Source organism: Caenorhabditis briggsae (genome assembly GCF_000004555.2).
Source record: "Caenorhabditis briggsae complete genome, chrIII, whole genome shotgun sequence".
Lineage (NCBI taxonomy): Eukaryota > Metazoa > Nematoda > Chromadorea > Rhabditida > Rhabditidae > Caenorhabditis > Caenorhabditis briggsae.
The window spans coordinates 9999045-10018291 of NC_013490.2; the positions used below are offsets into that span (position 1 = coordinate 9999045).

The following is a 19247-nucleotide window of genomic DNA, read 5'->3' on the forward strand; positions in this document are numbered from 1 at the left end:
TGTGAGCAAAACAAATCTTGGGGGATCGGCCGCCGCCGCACCCGATTTGGATTGAGAGAGAAAACACATATATCACGATTTGAATGAATAGAGAGGGTGAGAATATTTTGGAGACAAAGGCCAATTATTATTAGACATTTTGGACGTGATGATTCCAAAATAATTTGTCTCTTTTTGTTGATTCTTCGATTGTTTGAGGAACAAAAAGATGGCATATTCTGAATGGGAGGAGAGGAGGTACCGTGTTTTGCGAATTCAAGGTCTGCGAATTTGAAAAGTCTTGAAAAGTTCTAAATATCGACAAAAATTTTTTAGTCAAAAATCCTTTCCCATTAAATTTTGAGAATTCCAGAGTCTAATATTCTGTAATTTGAGATTCGTAGATTCTGAAATTCTGATATTCTGAGATTCTGAGATTCTGAGATTCTGAGATTCTGAGATTCTGAGATTCTGAGATTCTGAGATTCTGAGATTCTGAGATTCTGAGATTCTGAGATTCTGAGATTCTGAGATTCTGAGATTCTGAGATTCTGAGATTCTGAGATTCTGAGATTCTGAGATTCTGAGATTCTGAGATTCTGAGATTCTGAGATTCTGAGATTCTGTAATTCTGAGATTCTGAGATTCTGAGATTCTGAGACTCTAAGATTCTAAGATTCTGAGATTCTGAGATTCTGAGATTCTGAGATTCTGAGATTTTGAGATTCTGAGATTCTGAGATTCTGAGATTCTGAGATTCTGAGATTCTGAGATTCTGAGATTCTGAGATTCTGTAATTCTGAGATTCTGAGATTCTGAGATTCTGAGATTCTGAGATTCTGAGATTCTGAGATTCTGTAATTCTGAGATTCTGAGATTCTGAGAATTCCAGAGTCTAATATTCTGTAATTTGAGATTCGTAGATTCTGAAATTCTGATATTCTGAGATTCTGAGATTCTGAGATTCTGAGATTCTGAGATTCTGAGATTCCAAGATTCTGAGATTCTGGGAATTCTAAAATTTTTATTTCCAGGGCTTGAAATCTGAATATTCTGAAACTCTTGGTTCTAAGGTTTCAACATTCCAAAATTTATAGATTTCGAAATCTTATTACATCGAAATACCCGATTCTGAAAGGTTTTCTGTCTTCGAATTTTTCATTTTCTGGTTCTTCCTGGGAGAAATTCCTATCAAAGACCCAAACTAGAAAAACCACAAAAGGGGTATTTTTTCTGTGTCTTTGCGACACAGTAACCAATCAATAGGTGCCCAGTTAGCATGATCTACCTTTTTCTCGGCCACCAATATTCAAATGCCGATTCGAAAAATAAGATCTTGATGATTTTGTTTCCTTGATTCATTTTTCTATCGTTTCTACTGCTTTTCGTTTTTTTTAAAGATCGAAAAATATTTTCAGAGAACGAATGAGACTACTAAAATATCCATTCATAATTCAAGAGGAAATCATTCAACAATTAGTTGCTTCTGGTCTTTTCGCTGTCCCTCTGTTCCCGTCGATGCAAAATTGATCCAGAAAATAAAATTGGAGCATTTTAGCTTAATGGAAATTCATATGAGCAACGATGGAAATGGGTTTCATACATCACTTGGTGAAGATGAACGGGAGCAATAATGGTTAATTTTGAAATATATCCGAGGCTCGTAGGTAAGGAAAAAGTTATGATCAAATATTCCAAGGAGAATTTGGAGTTCAGGTAATATATGAAAAGCTGGGAAAGATCTTAACTAAAATGTTCCAGGATCCATAAAGTGTATGATACAGATAATGATTTCCAGTTCCATTTGATTTACCTCAAAAAATTTGAGAAAATCGATCCATTGGCAATTCAGAATTACATCCTTTCCCTGTTTCAAACGCCTTCAGAAGTGAAACTTGTTGAGAATGAAACTGTACAACTTCAACAAATTCCCAAATTAAAAAATTTGAGCAGTTGTTTTATTCAAAAGGAAGAAGTGGAGGCAAAAGATTTTGAAAACTTTATAAAATCCCATCCAAGCTTGAAAGGGGTTGCTGTCGATGGTCAAATCAATGGAGAATTGGATGATGACGTGGATATTAGCGGAATTCGGAATCTGATGTTTTTAAAAGCTAGGAAAGCAACAGCTAACATTCTGAAGAATTTCAAAAAGTCCGTTTTAAATTTGAAAGAGGCCCAATGCGATAACAGCCTGCTTATTGACGTAGTGAGGAAATGGTATAACAAGGAAGCTTATGACCAACTGAAGCTGATCACTGTTATCCTAAAACCAGAATATCAATTCGATACTGTAGACAGACAACGATCAATTGAACATGTTCGAGAGTTTGAACCGAAACGATCGGATCCGAAAAGAAGACCAAAAGAATACTGGTATCAACAAGAGTTAGTTTTTTTATTCACAAAACTAACAATTATTTTTATAGATACATCCCTCTCAAAGTCGGCGAGCCCATGACTGCGGGTAATCAATTGGATATTGAACAGAAAAGCGGAGGAAAGCTAATGAGTATAATTTGTGAATTTGAACGGTTTCAGTTTTTCGTTTGGCTTCTTGAATATTGTGGCTTTGGCAGAGCGAAACTAAAATATATTGTAATCTAGAATTTTTTCTCGATTTAGTCTCTCGAAAGTCTCGATTTAGTGCGGAAATATTCTTTTTAAAAACTGTTAAATTCAAACATTCATTTCTCAAATGCTTTCCTGCTTATTTTCCCATAGAAAAATTTCCAGAAATCCATCGGAAATCTAGAAAAATCGAGAAAATTTAGTTCATTTTCGCTCTGCCTGAACTTTTTTCGTTTTTATTGTGTTCCAAAAAAGTCAGGTCCCACAACGACAACTACCGTAATCTATATTAAAAAGTAGTTTTATTTTCCGGATTTATTTTCTCGACGTTCACTGCTTCTCGTCACTTTTTCTTCATCATTTTTCCCCGAAAAAGGGGGAAATGTGAATCTTTGATGACGAGAAAATTGGCTGGAAGCGAACGAAAATCGAGAAAATCCGGAAAATTATCATATATCTAGGTTACTGTAGTTTTCGTTGTGGGACTTTCGCAGCTCCGATGGTTGTAGCACAATAATATTTATTTAATTATTGCAACTAATTTTGAAAAAATTTTATTTTTTATTGCATCGATTAATGATCACTTCTTTTCTCTTTTTGACCTTCTTTCCCTTCCCCAAACAATAGAAATTAACAAAAAAAGCAATGTTTATTCAGATGCCATTTCTCTATTCTTTCTCAAGTTTCACTGATTTCCTGACGGTGATTAGTGTACTTCGAGTCCATCGCCCATTTGGAATGACGTCGTCGGCGATTTCTGCAAAAAAAACTGAAAATTCTCGCCAAAATCTGAAATTACTCCATACCGCGGCGATTTTCTTCGCACAACTCTTCGTGCTCTTTTCAGAACGAATTCCGAAATGATCGGCGATCGATGGGACACGTGTCACTCCATTCACACCGATTTCAGTTCCTTCTGAAACGATATTCAGCGTTTTTTATCAACTTTCAGCTCTCTAACTCACTAGCCACAACATTCCACCAAGTGGTCATTCGAAGCGAATTGTAGAGGGAAAAGCCGACGAGAAGAAGCTCGAAGAGCACTGTGTACCAAGACTAAATGATGAAAAATATTTAGGAAAATTCTGAGATTCTGAAAACTAACGTCCAGTTGATACATTTTCGAATAAGCGTAATGTTTGGTATTCAGAGAGCGGAGGAACTGACAAAGTCGTAAATCTGATTGGCAGGAGGTTACTGTGATTTCTCACGTTGCTGTTGAAACTAAAAGGTTCTCTCCCCTTGGAGACCTACTTTACGATCATATAACTTTATTTAAATGAACATTTACCAGAACTTTTTTGGAGCACACTTTAATATATAGTTTCTTTCAACAGAGAAGAGAAAATTTACTAACCTACTGTTTCTTAATTTAGAAGATAAAACCGTCTATATGGGGGGGGGGGGGGGGGGGGTTGCACAACAACAACAAAGCGAATGACGAAGATGCGCTAAAATTGGAATAATCACAGATGTTTTTAGAGGAAACGGACCTGACCAGATAACAGGAAATGGTTATTTTTTGGAGCAATGGGGGGTATATAGGAGGACTCGGAGCACATGAAAAAGTGAAATAGTATGCGGAGGCACATATATATATATATATGGAAATTATATAAAAGAAAAACATTGATCTAATTTTGTTTTGATCCATCTTCTGCGGTTGGACTCGCTTCTGCACTGAACGGATCCACATATTCCGAAGAGTCATCTGGAAATGATTTTTTTCAAACTATGATTCAGCTGACAAGGAATTACCATCAGCAGCTGCTGGCATGAAGCTAAACGAAGTTGGCAATGGCATCATTGTCGGTGGCATCATCGAAGGCATCCCAGTATCCATGGCCGGCGCTTGACTAGTAGCCATTCCAGACTGCAGATACCGAGAGCCAACTCCACTTCTTGCATTTCGGAGACTGTTCGTACTCGACTTGTTCGAATCGGCACCTCCTCCCATTAGATGTGGAGCAGACATGACTGGTGGTGGTGGAGCGACGACTTCTTCTTCAACGCCAGTACCAACATACTTTTGTTGGACTGGATCCCAGACAATCTGAAAAATAAGGAACATGAATTTATGAGAATTGAATTCGAATCCTGAGTCTTACCGATGGTTTCTTGTCATCCGGAAGAATCATCTGATTTGCCGATGGAATCGACTTGATGATTTTACTTCTGATCGAACCAAACCATGAACCAGAATTATTCTTCTCCATCTTGCCAAGCTCCTGTGGTTGTTGTGGTTTTTCAGGTGACGGTGGAATGGCCTAAAAAGATCAAATTTCACATTTTTGAGAGCTTTGAAAGCTCTTACAGTCTTGGTATTCGGCACTGAAGGTTGACCATGGGTTCGAGGTGGGGCCGATGACATTGCTGGTGGTGTTGAAGGAACCGGAGCAGGCGGTGTTTTAATGACTGGCATTGGCTGGTACATCGGTTGAGAGATGGATGGAGGTGCTGCACCCCACAAGTCATCTAACTCCGATCTGGGACTCATCGCAATATCAGCATCTATTTTTTTTGTGGCCATTGGGATGGGCTGAGATGCTGATACCGGCGGTGGCTGAGTTTTTGGAGGAGGGGTCATCGGTGGAAGATGAGGTGTAGGGATTGGTTGAGGGATATCAACAGGTGGTGGTGTCATTTCCGGAATAAACGACTTCCTCACTGGTGGTGGTGTCAGAACAGGTTGCTCCACTGGCTTTGGTGGTTCTGGAGTAGGCTCTGGGATGGTAGAAGTTCTGGACGTAGACACCGCAACAGTTTCCGTTGAAATCGATCCTCCAGTCTCTGTAGTTAAATAAGAAGACTCAGATGACGTTATGGTAGGTGGCAGCAGCGCGGGTTTCGTTGTAGGAGGAGGTACTGTTGCGGCATGCGGCTGCTGTGTTGGTGGTTGCTCATAGTAGTTCCCCGGAGGAGCTGACACTTCACGGTGGTTAGGAACATATCTCTTCGTTATTTCAATGGGAGCCTGATGCTCGTCGTGCCACTTTTGAGCTTCCGAAGCGAGAGAGTGATCTTCTTCTGGTTGTTGTATCTCTTGATTCTCTTGAACAGATGGCATCGCTCCACTCAACGTCATTCTCATAGCAGCAATCCATTCGATTTCAGCTGGTGTTGTGGCTGCAACGTGTTGAAGACTCTCGGCCAATTCACACAAATCAAGCAACACATTCTGATCAAATGCTCCAATGAACATCCACAATGATCTGGCAACTTCAGTACAGTATCGGAAGGCGTCCGTCGCAAATCCACCATAGGAAGCTAGCTTCTTGGCGTATTCGATACGAGACACTTGATAGTCAACTGATTTGGCGAGTGGGGAAGCAGTGTTACCGTTTCCTAGACGAAGAGCGTAGTCGAAGATGTCAGTTGCATGGAGATCAGTGAATGAGAATCCAGCCGTTCCCGATAACCCATCGACTCTGTTCAGCAAACTAGATCCACTGTGCACCAGGCCAATGTGCTCTCTAGATCGTTCTTGTCCTTCTGTAGCCGACGTAGCTGGCAGACTAAACGAATCGTATCCAGTTAGAATGCAGACAACGAGCAAACAGAAGTCAGCAGCGCAGTCTCGTTTTCTTCTCGCCAGAAGCAAACCAAGACGATAAATCGTTAGCATCGCTGTCTCCGAGCTGAGATTAGCGAGTACAATCGCCGCGTGTCTCTTCCAGTTGTTGTCGTCATCAAATGCTGAATTCGTGAGAATAGGTGGCAGTTGATCGTTAGCAACAGCGACAAGTGTGGCAAATGGATCATCGATAGATCGAAGATTCATGAATCGTGTTTCGATTTCTTCGATTTTCTTTGCATCATTCGGATGGAGTCTACGGATCAAAGTCATCGCATCCGCGTAGAGCCCATCAGAAATTGCACTCTCCACTGCCTCATTGATATGTCCCCCAAGCAGGAACTTATTGAACCGCTCTTTTGCATCTAACTTCTGTGGGGCATCCAGCACTCCTCCTTCAGCAATTCCCGTATTTTCTGCTAGTTCTTCCGATGCATTTGTCAGCAAAGTGGCAATATCCGGGCCAGTGACTCTCTGTAAAGCTCAGTTTCTCATTAGGAAACAAATAAATGTAACTCACTCCATGCTGTTGAACCATAACTTCCAATAACTGCCAAATCAGCAACGCATCTACCACTTCACTTTTTTTAACATCTGGAGAATTCAGCATCTGTCGCAGAGCATCGACTTGTCGTTGAATATAAAGGCGAACAGAATGTGTTGGTGTCTGTCCAGCTATCAATGGCCCTTTGAAGTTTTGCACAGATTCAATAACTTTTCCAGACTGCTCGTCAAAATTCAGAAAACTTCGTAAGTCATCCACATGAACACTAGTGGTGCTGAGAACATGACCAGATACGTGATCAACGGTTCCGGCTGGCCTGATGATCACCATCTTTCCTCCAACTCCGATGGTGGCGAATTGAAGACAAGTGTGATAGTGAAGTGGTCCATTACTCAAAACTTCTTCCGGTTGGGAAATGGCAACTTTATGGTCCTCTGGGTCCATAATTCGGTCTCTGAATGTGAAGGAAATGTGAAAATAACTAATTTTCAACTACTTACTTATTGAAATCGAGTTTCGCACTCTCGGCAGCATCTCGTTGCGCTTTTTCATAAGCCAGTCGGGATTCTTCGATTTGTTTTTGAGTGTGCTGGTCTTGCATGGATTTACAGATCTAAAAATCGAAATTTCACTTTCAAGAAAGGTAAAACTGAAAATTTCTACCTTGTAAAGAGCTGTTTCCTCACTATCCCCAGCACAAACGTAGTTGAAGTATTCTCGATTGAAAATATTTCGAAACTCTTGAACTCGCTTATATGGTTTGTTATAAACTGCACAGTAGAAGATGTAGGCGACTCGTTCAAGAGGTTTGAAGCGATAATATTCTTCTGGAGGTGGCATTGTTCGGAATACATGATCCACCATTTGTGATCCAAGTTTCACAACTCCGAAATAATATTTTTCATCTTCCTCTCCAAAATGATCCGCTGCCAAAATATTGCTGACACTTCTAGAACCTTGCGCTCGTCGTGCCTCCAAATTGTACGTTCTCAACTCTTCATCCTCTCCTTCCTCATCCTCCAACTCTCCGGAATTATTCTCCGATTCTCCGGAATCATAGCCTCCAAACCCGTTACGTGGAGCATTAGTGTACTTTTCAGCAATAGATGATCTGGGTCTTCGCAGAGATTCGTTCATATTGTTCGGTAAGAGTCCAGCTCCAATCCGACTGTTCATAAAGTCACTAGCATAGCCCGAAACGTTTCCAGATCGTGGGTAAATTCCAGAGAAACTTTCATTAGGCCCACGAGAGGAGTTATGGTAATATCTGCAAAAGTTTCAGGGGTTTTAAGATGTTTTTCATTTTTCTAACCGTTTATCGTATCCGTTAAAAGTCGAGTTATGTGTTCTGGAGCCTCCATTAGACATTCCATGTTTATTAACAACTTTTCGAGAATTATGAGGCGCTGGTTGGATAATCATCGGACCTCGTGCCGTTGGAAGATCCTTGTCCAATCGGCTACGACGTGGGGGTCTGAAAAAAAAGACAAAGTCTATTGATTGGCTTGCGAAAAAGGAAAAGAAGACAGATAGATTTCAATCAGTTTCCTGTTTTTCCTCACCTTGAATGCGTCACCGATGAAGCATCGTCCTCTCCATTTCTAGAAGAAGGCGATGAAGCTGAATATGGTTGATGCCAGTCGTTCATTTTGAAGCCAGAAACTGAAACAAAATATCAATTATAATCTTTTATCTCCCTCATTTCTCCCCATACCTCCATTCACTCGTTGGTCATATTTCATCGAATCGATCTGGAAAAAAATCGAGAATATTTAGAGTCAAGTATCGAACAGTTCGGCTTTTTCTCCCTTGGGTAAATATTGGACTACAGACAGTGGGGAAAAAGGAGACAGATTGAGGTCAACCGTGTCACTATAGTGCCAACACTGCGACGTAAAGTTACACACAACAAGAGATGGTGGAAATTTTGTTCCGTTTTCGTCCTGAATCAAAACTGCATTATGATAAGAACAGGTGAAAACGATTAGGAAAGAAATGGTGATTGATCCATTTTCCCGCTGTTTTTTTGTCTATGTGAACCGACAGAAGGTCGGCGTTGGCCGAAAATCGATAAGTACTTATGTATTGTGTTTCTGGTGAAGTGCCATATGCTGCTGTTTGGCAAACATATAATAACAATTTTTGCGAAATATTAAAAAATCCCCACCTTATATCTTCTCATTCTCTGCTCGAAATCCATTTTTTTCTGAATTTTAGCTCAAAATTCAAAACACCGCGCGTCCACGTCACCTAGAAGATGGCGTGGAGCCACGAAGAGAATCTAGGAAAATTGCTGAAAAACTGCCTTGAGTGTTCACGTAAAAATTCAGTTTTTGAACGCGCAACTGTCGTCAAGTTAGACGCATCGCGTACTTCTTCGCTACAGTAATCCTGTAAAAAATCGTTTCGGTGTTTTTTATAGAAGTTCGGAATGGCTTTTTAAAGTTTCGGAATCGAAAAATTGTTAATTTTTACAGTAGAAAATTTGCTTTCCCATCGCAAAATGTCTAGAAATTAACGAAAAATTAACAAACAGACTTCAAAAACCGAAAAAAAGTGATTCCGTTCGAGACCCGCACGAGAAGATTTTGTGTGCGCCTTTGATATACCGTAGTCAAAAGGCAAATACTCACTTGCTATAGGATCATTTGCTATTTTCCCATTTGCTTTGAAAGCTCATTTGCTATACTATCACTTGCTATGGATCTTTTGCTATTTTAGCTCATTGCTACAGATCATTTGCTATGGGGTTTCAGAAATGTTTCATGAATGAGGTCATGATAACCGTTTTTATTTGTTTTATACTACAGCAGACATGAGCGGAATTCCTTATTCCTTATTCCGGGTGTTTTTTCAATTCCTTATTCCTTATTCCTTCTTCCGGGTTTTTCAATTTTTTTTCCTTATTCCTTATTCCTTATTCCTGATTTTTTCTTATTCTTCCGGATAATTAGAACAATTAAAAATTAGAAATTTAAAATTAGAAAAAACGCTTTCTAAACCTAAACTACCACTTAAAAAGTCGTTTAATGAAGCCTAAATTCCTCTTTTATACGTTTTATCAAAAAGTTTCAAAACACATTCGGCTTTTTTCGAAATTTTGTTCCGTATTCCTTATTCCTTCTTCCTTATTCGGGGTGTTTTTTCTATTCCTTATTCCTTATTCCTTGTTCCTGATTTTCAATTTTTGTTCCTTGTTCCTTATTCCTTCTTCCGGATTTTCAAAAATTTTAGTCCGCTCATGTCTGTACTACAGGCTTAGGCTTAAACATTGTTTTTTCCACAACATTTTGCTTAAGCCTATAATTTCAAATAAATATAGCAAATTATCTGTAGCAAATGAGCTAAAATAGCAAAAGATCCATAGCAAGTGATAGTATAGCAAATGAGCTTTCAAAGCAAATGGGAAAATAGCAAATGATCCTATAGCAAGTGAGTATTTGCCTAGTCAAAAAGCTCTAACTGCGAAACAAAGCTCCGGAAATATTCTGACCGATTTTTATGGTAAAATGGTCGGGATTCCGAAGTCCGTTCAGATTTTCCTTATCTTTACAGATTTTCTAATTCGACCAATAAAAAAAGAAAAAAATGAAAGCATTGAAGTATTAAAGATTTATTATTCAGATCAGATCATATTTATCACCAAAATTAAAAGGTATTATCATAAGTGAAAAACGAAATTTTACAACCCGTAAATTGTCTTTGCTCTGAATACCAGATCCGCTTGCCATGGAAGAATCGTTCCACGAATCGCCGATGTTGGAAGCCACGAGTATCCAATTATCGTAGTCAGAATTCTCCGCTCCCGAAGCGAAATCGCCCACACATCATGCTCAGTCCAGGCGTTGTCCGTGTCGTTTTCGTTTTCAGCAACTTCAGATGCCAAATGGGCGGGGCTTGTGTCATTGGATGGGATTCGTTTGTCAGCGGTGACAATTGAGCTATCAAGACGGCGCATTGAGAACATCTGGAAAATAAATGATAGAACTAAAAGAGAAAAATCAATACATACATGGGCATCTGAATCAGAAACTCCAATCATTTTCAGAATCGAAGTCAAGTGTTCATCCTTCGATGAGTTCTCCAAATGCCATTCGTTGGGAATATTCTTCTTACTATCGACTAAAACTTGACATTGTGCTTCCACACCACCACTCAGAACAATATAATAGCATCGTCGATTAGCTCCGAATCTTGGATGGTTTCCTCTTCCAGCCATTCCAGTTCTTCCATTCGGATTCAATGGAAAACCAGCGGCACTCAGTTTCCAGCACTTTTCGCTATTACTGGTGACATCGTTTGCTTGGCGACTTCTCCAGATTCTTTTTAATTCTCCGACATTCTGAAGAAAAATATAAGTTGCTTATAACCGGAGATGTGTTTTTTCCCTTCTTAATCTCGATCTTTTCCATTTTCTCATAATTGTTCTTGTTGCGGAAAATAGGCTTTTTGAAAACTTTGAAATTTGAAAATTCAGTTTTCACCGGTTTTCCTGCTTATTTTATTGTAGAAAAAAACTTCGGAAAGCAGGCGAAAATCGAGAAAAATTGAGCAAAAAGATATTTTTTTCTTTAAAAAAAAATCGAGAAAATAAATTCAGAAAATGAAGATATTCTTAGGTTACGGTAGTTGTCGCTGGGGGACCTCATATTTTCTTATGACATACCTGTTCTGTTGCAATATCCACATATTTCTGAACATCAGCATAAAACTCCTCTGCAGGCTTACAATAGAACGGTGGATTGTATCTTGGCACAAGAACCGCCCATGGCTTTGAAATCAAATTCACACTAATTTTCATAATCGAACTTTCTGGATACTTTTCGAAAAACTGTAATTCAGAAGCCTTCCGAGAACCCGATTTTTCGTATGAATCTCGTAACGTCATCATTCGAATGTGATTCTGAAAAATTGAAAGTTGAGAATACTGTAGAACTAGAACTCTTACATGAATGTTATGAAGTTCTTGCAGTTCAGTCTTGTTCGTTGTAGTTTTCTGTTTCTGTTCCGTATTTTTCCATTGTTCCATTGATAATTTCCTCCAAAATGAGTTGACAAACTCGTTCTTTTTGAATGGTACAGAGGGATTACGGTAGATTGATCCGAATCTCCAAATCGTTCGATTCTTGTCTCTGGATTCAAAATCCGGATGATCACATTCCGAAAAGAATGCGTTGATGGTATTCGTGAATGTGCAACACGCTGAGCAAAGGATACAAAGAAGAGTAAAAGGAGGTGGAAGGGGTGGGCGGAGCCTAAAATCTTCAGCCAAGGAATACAACTGGAATCTCCAAATTTTATCCGCTTCATCATCAACGTTCTTCGCAGTTTTGGAGAAAAATGCGAAGAGAATTGGCCATAGAAGTAGTTTGAGAATCACAAAATACTCAATGATAATCAGATAGGCTGGGAGGGATTGGGCGGGACAAGCATTATTGGCATATTGACCCACTAAGTTACAGTATTGTTTTGGTGCTCCCAAGAAAGATTTTCGACAAGTCTCCGATTCAGAGAGATCTGAAATTTTTAGATTGGATTTGCATTGAAATACTGGAAGCTTACTGGAAAGATCGGTGGTGAATAAACTGAGCCAAATCCATGACATTGTTTTTCGAAGAACTTCAATTGTCACGGGACGATCTGGGAACACTACTGCTTGGATTGCAACTGCACTGCTCAACATGACAAGAGCAATCATGAAGAGGAAGTTGGTGAAATCTCGAAGAAGCATTAATTTGACACGAACGATCATTGGACCGAAAATGTCGGAGAGGGGGATATACGTGAAGAGAGTGGAGTAGGAGATGTAGAGAACGAAGAAGGCGGAGACAACTTTGGCAGAATAGATTGAGGAGATTCCCTGGAAAAATTTGAATATTTCAGAATTCAGGATACTACACCATATCAAAACCTCCAATTCTCAACTCTAGTCTTTATTCTTATAACCATTATTTGATTTTCGTATGACTTTTAGGACAATTTTTATTTGAGGAATAGACGTGCCTAACTTTCGCAAGTTGAGCTTTCTAGGCCACCATGGTAAATGGCCGAGAAAACAGCCCAAGTGAATATCAGGACATTACTAGGCCCTTGAACAGGGCGGCCTAGAAATCTCAACTTGCAAAAGTTAGGCCACCAGAATTTATATACTTACCAACAAGTCCAACAACGCTTCGGCTGGAAACACTTTCATGACCAGCAAAAGAATCAGAAAAACCAAAAGTGTAAAAACATCGAAAACCCTCCAAGGCATTAGCGACAACGGAATTTTCCGGGCTCTCGCACCTAAAACCCAGCAATTTTCGAGCCATAAAAATAGAGACCACATCCACATTCCAGTATCCCAAATGTTGGATCCACATCCCGGAAGGACTACCTGAATATTGGAATTTTTCTAAGAGTTTCAGATGAACTGTCAGATTACCGAATAAGCTAGCAGGCAAATGTAGACTATTCTGAATAACAGTGAAAGCCAATATTTGACAATTGGAGTTGAGTAAAAAGTGGAAAGGCTTGGAGCATGTGCACGACGGATGCGGTTCTAAAAATAGTTTTGAAGTCAATTAGATATTTTTGAGCGATTACCTTCTTCCCAAATGGTCGAGAATCCTTGTCGATTTCTTCAATATTGAGTGGGAACACCATGGATTGAGGTGTTGCAGATTCAGCACCTCCAAGAGCAGAATTCAAGCCAAAAGCTGTCGAAAGAGGAGCAGTCAGAGCTGTTAGAGCCTCACTTCGAGAAGAAATTACACTATAAAAAACATCAATTGATTTTTTTCAAAGTTTTACACCAACCTGTAAGTGGAAATAGCTCTCTGCTTTTGTGGAAACTTTCCAACATCCAACAAAGCTACAGTAGGCGATACTGTACTTTCCTTATTCCGATCTTTTGGACGAACCAACATCCAAAACTTAACAGGAATTATCAGTATAGCAGATATGCAAATTTTGGCCCATTTTGGGATAAAAAATGGGAAACATTTGGCTTGAAGGTTCCCGTAGAGTTTGCGATGAACCCATCGTTGACAGCACTCGTGAGCAATGATTTCTCGGGCGTTGCACTGGAAAAACTGATTTTTAAAAAAGTATGAGAACAGTGAACTTGCATGGAATGCCAATTGAGTCATATTGAATCCATAAAAGTGTTCCATTGGCTGGCAAAGAAGTTGATAGGCTTTTGCAGGGGAGGAGGAGAAAACCTGGAATCAATTGAAGTTTATGGTAGCGCACAATTACCCGGACTGATGAAAATGGTTCTTCAGAAAATTTGAGATCCCCGAATCCATAAGAACTTTTAGAACCTCGAATATCTCCAGATTTTTAAAATCTATTTTAAAATCTTTAAGATTAAAATTTTTAATTTCAAAATCTCGAAGTACACAACTTTATGAGGATTGGATAGTTAAAGTTTTAAGTTTAAAAAATTGGCATTCAAAAGAAAATTTCGAACAATTTTCTCTTTTAAAATTCTTCCGGATGGCGCCCAATTACCTGAACTGATAAAAATAGGTATATCTTTAGACATAAATCCCCAAAAATGAAGGCGTAATTTTTCGTTATAATTTTCATGACATGAAGCAACTTTGACAAGCGTTACCTCAGCTCAAAGTTGATAAAATAATTAGAAACTTGGCCAATTTACTGATGGTCTGTTTAAATTTTCGCACTCCAAATTTGAGCCCAGTACAACGCTTTACTCAAATTTTATGCTAGTACAAACTTGAGCCTCCTCACCGTATCAAACAGTTTTGTGGCTGACGCAGAGAGTGTATCCGACAGCTCGTTCAGCGATTTTTCATAAAAGTGCCAATCGTGACTCTGAAATATTCAAAACTTTTTTCTAGCTTTTTCCTGCCTGAATCTTACCTCATGAGCTAAAGATCTTGAAATTCTTGACAATACCATAGAAAACGCGACGGGTTCATCTGCAAATGCCGCCAAACACTTTACAATTCCAGGTCGATGCAATAGAAGACTCCAAATTGCAAGAATTCGAATGGATTCGTGTTTATCCCGATGTGAAGAATCATTGCAGAAGACATTAGGATCGAATAGATTGTCAACTCCAAATGATAACTTCTTTACCAATTTCTGGATATCATTAGCAAATCGGGGATCGATTTCCGATGGGATATAAGAATACCCCATGGATTGACAGAGAACGATAGTTGTGAAAAAGTGCTCATCGGCATGGTGCATCATTCGGATTAACATATTTGAGGTGACACGAATTGGAGGATTCAGCTGAAGAACAGATGATAGGAAATTGAGCTGATCGTCCTTAGTGATGCATTCACAAAGAATCATAGTCAGCAGTTCCTCGTCAAGTTGAGCGGCCACATCCATTGAAGATAAAACTGATGGAGAATTCAGTTTGGCTGCTAACAGAAGGACTTGTCTCTCTTCTCCAGTAGTTGCATAACACTCCAAACATCGATCCACTACCACAGAAGAAAGCTCTGGTAGTTGAGAAGAGTCGATGAATTCGATAAGTTGAACGTCTCCAGAGTTTGATGACGTTAGAAGTTTTGTAATCAAAGTGTAGCAATCAGCAAGGCCAAGCGGGTAGAGTTGGGAGCGGAGCCTGGAAATTTAGGATTATCGTAGTTGCTTTATACACGCACTTTAAGCTCAATTATCTAGGTTTCATCAACAGATATCACTCAGAAAAATGTCAGAATGTCAGAAAAATTTCAACTGATAAATTGTTTATCATGACATCAACAATTTTCTATCAATTGACAGCGTTTTGATATTTCTCATAGGAACCGACATAATCAAGCTCAAAGTGCACCAGATGTCACTCACCAACTGACAAATTTGTCATTGTCGAAGCTAGAAGTTTCTAGAAGCAAATGGCTGGAATGAAGAATTGCACAAAGTTCACAGCTGTCTTGAAGAATGACTACTGGAATTCCATGTTCCACAAAAAACAACAGCTCGGTAAGGGATTCCTTGGAAGCTCCTGGAACAATTTTTTTTGTAATAAAAATATCTCTAACTTTTACTCAATTTATTTCGTTTTCTGTAAAAGATATTAAAAAGTAATCAAATGATAAAAAAAATTGAAAATCTTATGAAGAACATTTTATCAGTTGACCTTTTTTTGTATCTTTTTCAGAAGACGGAATAAATCTGGTCGAAGAATACATGAGAGAAATTTTGTTTTTTTTCAAATCACAGCTGCATAACTGTTTGATGAGAATTTTTTCATCTTATATTTTAAAACCAGTGTGTTTTCTGGTATTGGTTTACTCTTACAAACATAATTTTGCGGGCAAAATTACAAAAGAAAACAAATTTTCGGGACCTCAAAAAAATCTCAAATTATTCAGACTTCCCAAGAATCGCTCTCAACTTGTTTTTTGAAATTTCTCTCTGGTTTCTTGAATTTCTTATCATTTTCGTTTGTTTCTTCTTTCTCATTGAATTAGGACAAAAAATCCCACTGACCAGCAAAAACGGCCACCGGAAACGGTCGCTTATCATTTGAAGGAGATAAGAGAATCGCCGCCGAATTTCCGTATGTCGATGGACTCATTGGTTCGGATGGGACTCCGATTAGAAGAGCTGAAATGACTAATTAAGACTAATCAAATATTAAATATGGTACCTGGAGGGGGATGAGCAAGTTTTACAGCAGCCGCAGCTCGCAACTTGGCTATTGACTCCGCTGTAGCTTCCAGAGAATCATTAGCTTCTTTTCGACAAATCAGAAGTAAAGTGTTGAGAGATGTATCAACTACACTTTTAGAAGTAGCTGACCCTGAAGCCATGACTTCATCTGAATTGACAAGGATGTGGAGTACTTCTGCCTGATGCTCCAATTGAGGCAAAACATTTTTCAATGCTCCACTGGCCACTCTCGATAGGGGATCATTCACTTCTCCAGATGATATTATCCATGTTCCACAACCGATTAAAAAGGATTTCAGGCCATTTTCCACTTGTGACATATACTTTGTAGACAGCGAATTGCCATGGGAGATTAGAGAAATAATAATATCCGGGACACCTTGATCTACCTCTGATGCAGCAGCAGCTAGTCGGCTATAAATATGTTTGGTGGCTCCTGGAAGAGCTTGGGGGCTTCCAAGGATCAGTGCAGGGCATAGCTGAATGCCAGCGGCAGATCCGTCTCCGGATACAACCACTGGAACAGTATCCGGAAGGAGGGACATATCCGGCACATTTGCCGGATCTGTCTCGTCCATTTTGGGAGGGATAGGGGAAGCTGAAAGTGTTAAGATGACGATTATGACATAATAAAAAAAGAAGAGGAGCGAGAGATAAGAGACGGAGAGAGATATCAGTGTGTGATAGTTAGAACATGTCGCGCATCGTTAGTGTCGATGGCAAGGGGGTAGTAGTTGCCACCCCTGTGATATATCAAGACAATATCATAAACCAGTTTCCATGAGGCTGATTTGTAACGGACAAAAGAAGGGAGAGATGTGTCTTAATTTCAGTTTAATTAGGTTAGGAAGAAGTGATGAGAGGATGATTAATTGGTTGAATTAAAACCGTTGGCGGAAGTTTAAAAATCGAGAAGGCTACCCTTACTTTGCGTCTTATCTCGGTTTCTTTAATCTATATGAAACAATTGTCAACTGATAAAACATTGGCGATATTATGATAAATAATTTATCAGTTGACAACTTTTTGATATCTTTCACAGAATTTGATAAACTTGAGCTCAAAGTTGACGATTTGAATGGGCTTCTATGAGAGGAAATACGGTATTTTGTGAATCTGAATAAATAAAACCACCATGAACAAGAAGGACCAACTGTTTAGATAAGTTCACCTATAACATTTAGTCCACCGGGCGGAGCCAATCAGTCTCCTGAGGTGGTCATTAATCGCCGTCAGGGGAGCAAAAAGTCGTAAAAGTGTACAAAGCGATGTACCTCATCTCTCTTCTAGTGTAAATCTGTGTGTTAATTGCCACGTCATGTGCAGAATGGTGGCCTCGGACCATGGTGCTCCTTTTGTCTCTCAGCAGGTGTTTTTAATATCCCGTAGAGAAATAGTGTAGGGGATTGAGAGAGTGGGCTGGAGAAAATGATGACGTATGTCTTCATTAGCAAACAGGGAAGCAGCATACGGACTGTCAAAAGAAATACGGATATGCAAATATCTGGGGTTGCAGGAAAGATATAAAAGAATTGATGAAAAGAAATACGGAAATAGAAATAAAAATTGCTTGTTTTTTCCAATGGCTCTAAGCTGCTACCGTATTCTGCTAGTACTCATTGGCTTACGAGTGACTATTGAAGTGCGTGGACAAAAGACAATGATAGATGGAAATACGAGTGAGTGTGTTGCATTTTTTGGGGAGAGGAGGAGGAGTAATTTGGTGGACCTCAAGAATAGAGACAGGTGGTCCCATAGGATGGAGTGCATGAGTTGGAGAGGATAACGGATTGGGTGAAGATTTATGTTGCGGTTAGAGGCTTGGTAATCAATGAACTGGATTTGAGGGGAATCTAACAAAAAATGCTTATTTTCTTGTTCTAAAAAAATCGTTTATTGATCTCTAGAAAATTCGGAGGAATTCTTGAAACCTTTCACATTTTGAAATCTATAGCCTCTACATGTGATACTTCTTCGGTGTTGAATTGTAACTTTTGGTCAGAGTTGAAGGTAAATTTGGCTTTTGGACTGCGATTGGCTAAATTCTGGCCCAAAAACGCGCTCAAACAGAAGTTGCCCAAAAACGGCTGTATAGCGGACTATGGTCAGATTTTGGTCGGAAGTTGAAAGTGAAAATACATACTGTTAGATCGGAACCTCGTCTTTTATATTTTAAAGTCAAAATGAGAACAGAAGGTGCCGGTAACGCCCGAGTTGGTCTCATAGAATATGAAATTCTTGGTTTTAGGTGCTTGAGATTTTCTGAGCAATCAGAAAGTTACTACTTACCGTAAATCCGTAATGCTCTTCTAGGTCAAGTCTGAAAATCTAGTATTCTAACAAATCTGACCATATAGTATACGATTTTGGATTTCTCTAACATGTGTATTTTGTTCTTCTTACAGTCAATAATGATTTCCAGATCTAACCTCTTCTCGCCAATACGACTACATAGAACCATATCCTGGTTCTCTTATTCAAAACCCAAACGTCCGAACAAAACCAGTTGTTAGACCACGGAAAGATGAAGACTGCTCGGATGAGATTTTGAGAAAGGTCATGAATGAGGTGAGCTAAAAAGGATCATTCCGAGAATATTTTTTTAAGAACCAATTCTTCTGAAAAATCTGGACTTTTGAGTTTTTGATTCCATGATATTAGGTTCTTCACAAGCCTTGAACACTCAAATTTGAACCCACAAGTCTCATTCACTGTAGAACTGAAATGTGTTTTGAATTGTGAATACTGCTGAAATCTATTATTTCTATAATTTCCAGCATATCAGTGACGAAGGAATGACAGAATCAAAACGAGCAATCCACGCTGCTGCTCGTCGAGACTTTGAGGGAACATGGAGTGTCATTTGTGCTCCGTGTGCATTTTCGTATCTGGCTCATGCCCAGGAGTACTGTATTCATTCCAGACATGGAATCACTTGTTTGTTGTATAGGGATGGATGAACATTTATTTACAAAAAAATAT

General features: G+C 39.1%; 6 protein-coding genes across 6 annotated transcripts; 2 read left to right on the top strand and 4 right to left on the bottom strand.

Moving 5' to 3' along the window:
- Nucleotides 1–355: 355 nt before the first annotated feature.
- CBG06943 lies at nucleotides 356–1341 on the bottom strand (the record flags this gene model as incomplete). Its single annotated transcript, XM_002642472.1, has 2 exons — nucleotides 356–842; nucleotides 1268–1341. The coding sequence occupies 2 exons, from the start codon at nucleotides 1339–1341 to the stop codon at nucleotides 356–358; spliced, it is 561 nt and encodes a 186-aa protein (XP_002642518.1).
- A 271-nt stretch (nucleotides 1342–1612) lies between these two features.
- Nucleotides 1613–2750, top strand: CBG06942 (the record flags this gene model as incomplete). Its single annotated transcript, XM_045244308.1, has 4 exons — nucleotides 1613–1695; nucleotides 1741–2364; nucleotides 2406–2488; nucleotides 2713–2750. 4 exons carry the CDS (start codon nucleotides 1613–1615, stop codon nucleotides 2748–2750), a joined length of 828 nt encoding a protein of 275 aa, XP_045093351.1.
- A 503-nt stretch (nucleotides 2751–3253) lies between these two features.
- CBG06941 lies at nucleotides 3254–3667 on the bottom strand (the record flags this gene model as incomplete). The annotated part of the gene is made up of 4 exons (XM_002642470.1): nucleotides 3254–3304; nucleotides 3354–3463; nucleotides 3513–3603; nucleotides 3653–3667. 4 exons carry the CDS (start codon nucleotides 3665–3667, stop codon nucleotides 3254–3256), a joined length of 267 nt encoding a protein of 88 aa, XP_002642516.1.
- A 514-nt stretch (nucleotides 3668–4181) lies between these two features.
- Nucleotides 4182–8826, bottom strand: Cbr-sec-16 (the record flags this gene model as incomplete). Its single annotated transcript, XM_002642469.1, has 11 exons — nucleotides 4182–4258; nucleotides 4306–4600; nucleotides 4656–4814; nucleotides 4862–6595; nucleotides 6642–7080; nucleotides 7127–7239; nucleotides 7290–7893; nucleotides 7939–8100; nucleotides 8189–8288; nucleotides 8341–8377; nucleotides 8794–8826. The coding sequence occupies 11 exons, from the start codon at nucleotides 8824–8826 to the stop codon at nucleotides 4182–4184; spliced, it is 3753 nt and encodes a 1250-aa protein (XP_002642515.1).
- Nucleotides 8827–10308: 1482 nt separating this feature from the next.
- Cbr-ced-11 lies at nucleotides 10309–16843 on the bottom strand (the record flags this gene model as incomplete). The annotated part of the gene is made up of 11 exons (XM_045244309.1): nucleotides 10309–10968; nucleotides 11293–12486; nucleotides 12781–13002; nucleotides 13051–13167; nucleotides 13212–13380; nucleotides 13425–13828; nucleotides 14364–14447; nucleotides 14496–15213; nucleotides 15438–15594; nucleotides 16083–16199; nucleotides 16243–16843. The coding sequence occupies 11 exons, from the start codon at nucleotides 16841–16843 to the stop codon at nucleotides 10309–10311; spliced, it is 4443 nt and encodes a 1480-aa protein (XP_045093350.1).
- Nucleotides 16844–17847: 1004 nt separating this feature from the next.
- Cbr-grl-11 lies at nucleotides 17848–19225 on the top strand (the record flags this gene model as incomplete). Its single annotated transcript, XM_002642467.1, has 3 exons — nucleotides 17848–17944; nucleotides 18688–18833; nucleotides 19043–19225. 3 exons carry the CDS (start codon nucleotides 17848–17850, stop codon nucleotides 19223–19225), a joined length of 426 nt encoding a protein of 141 aa, XP_002642513.1.
- Between the last annotated feature and the right edge of the window lie 22 nt (nucleotides 19226–19247).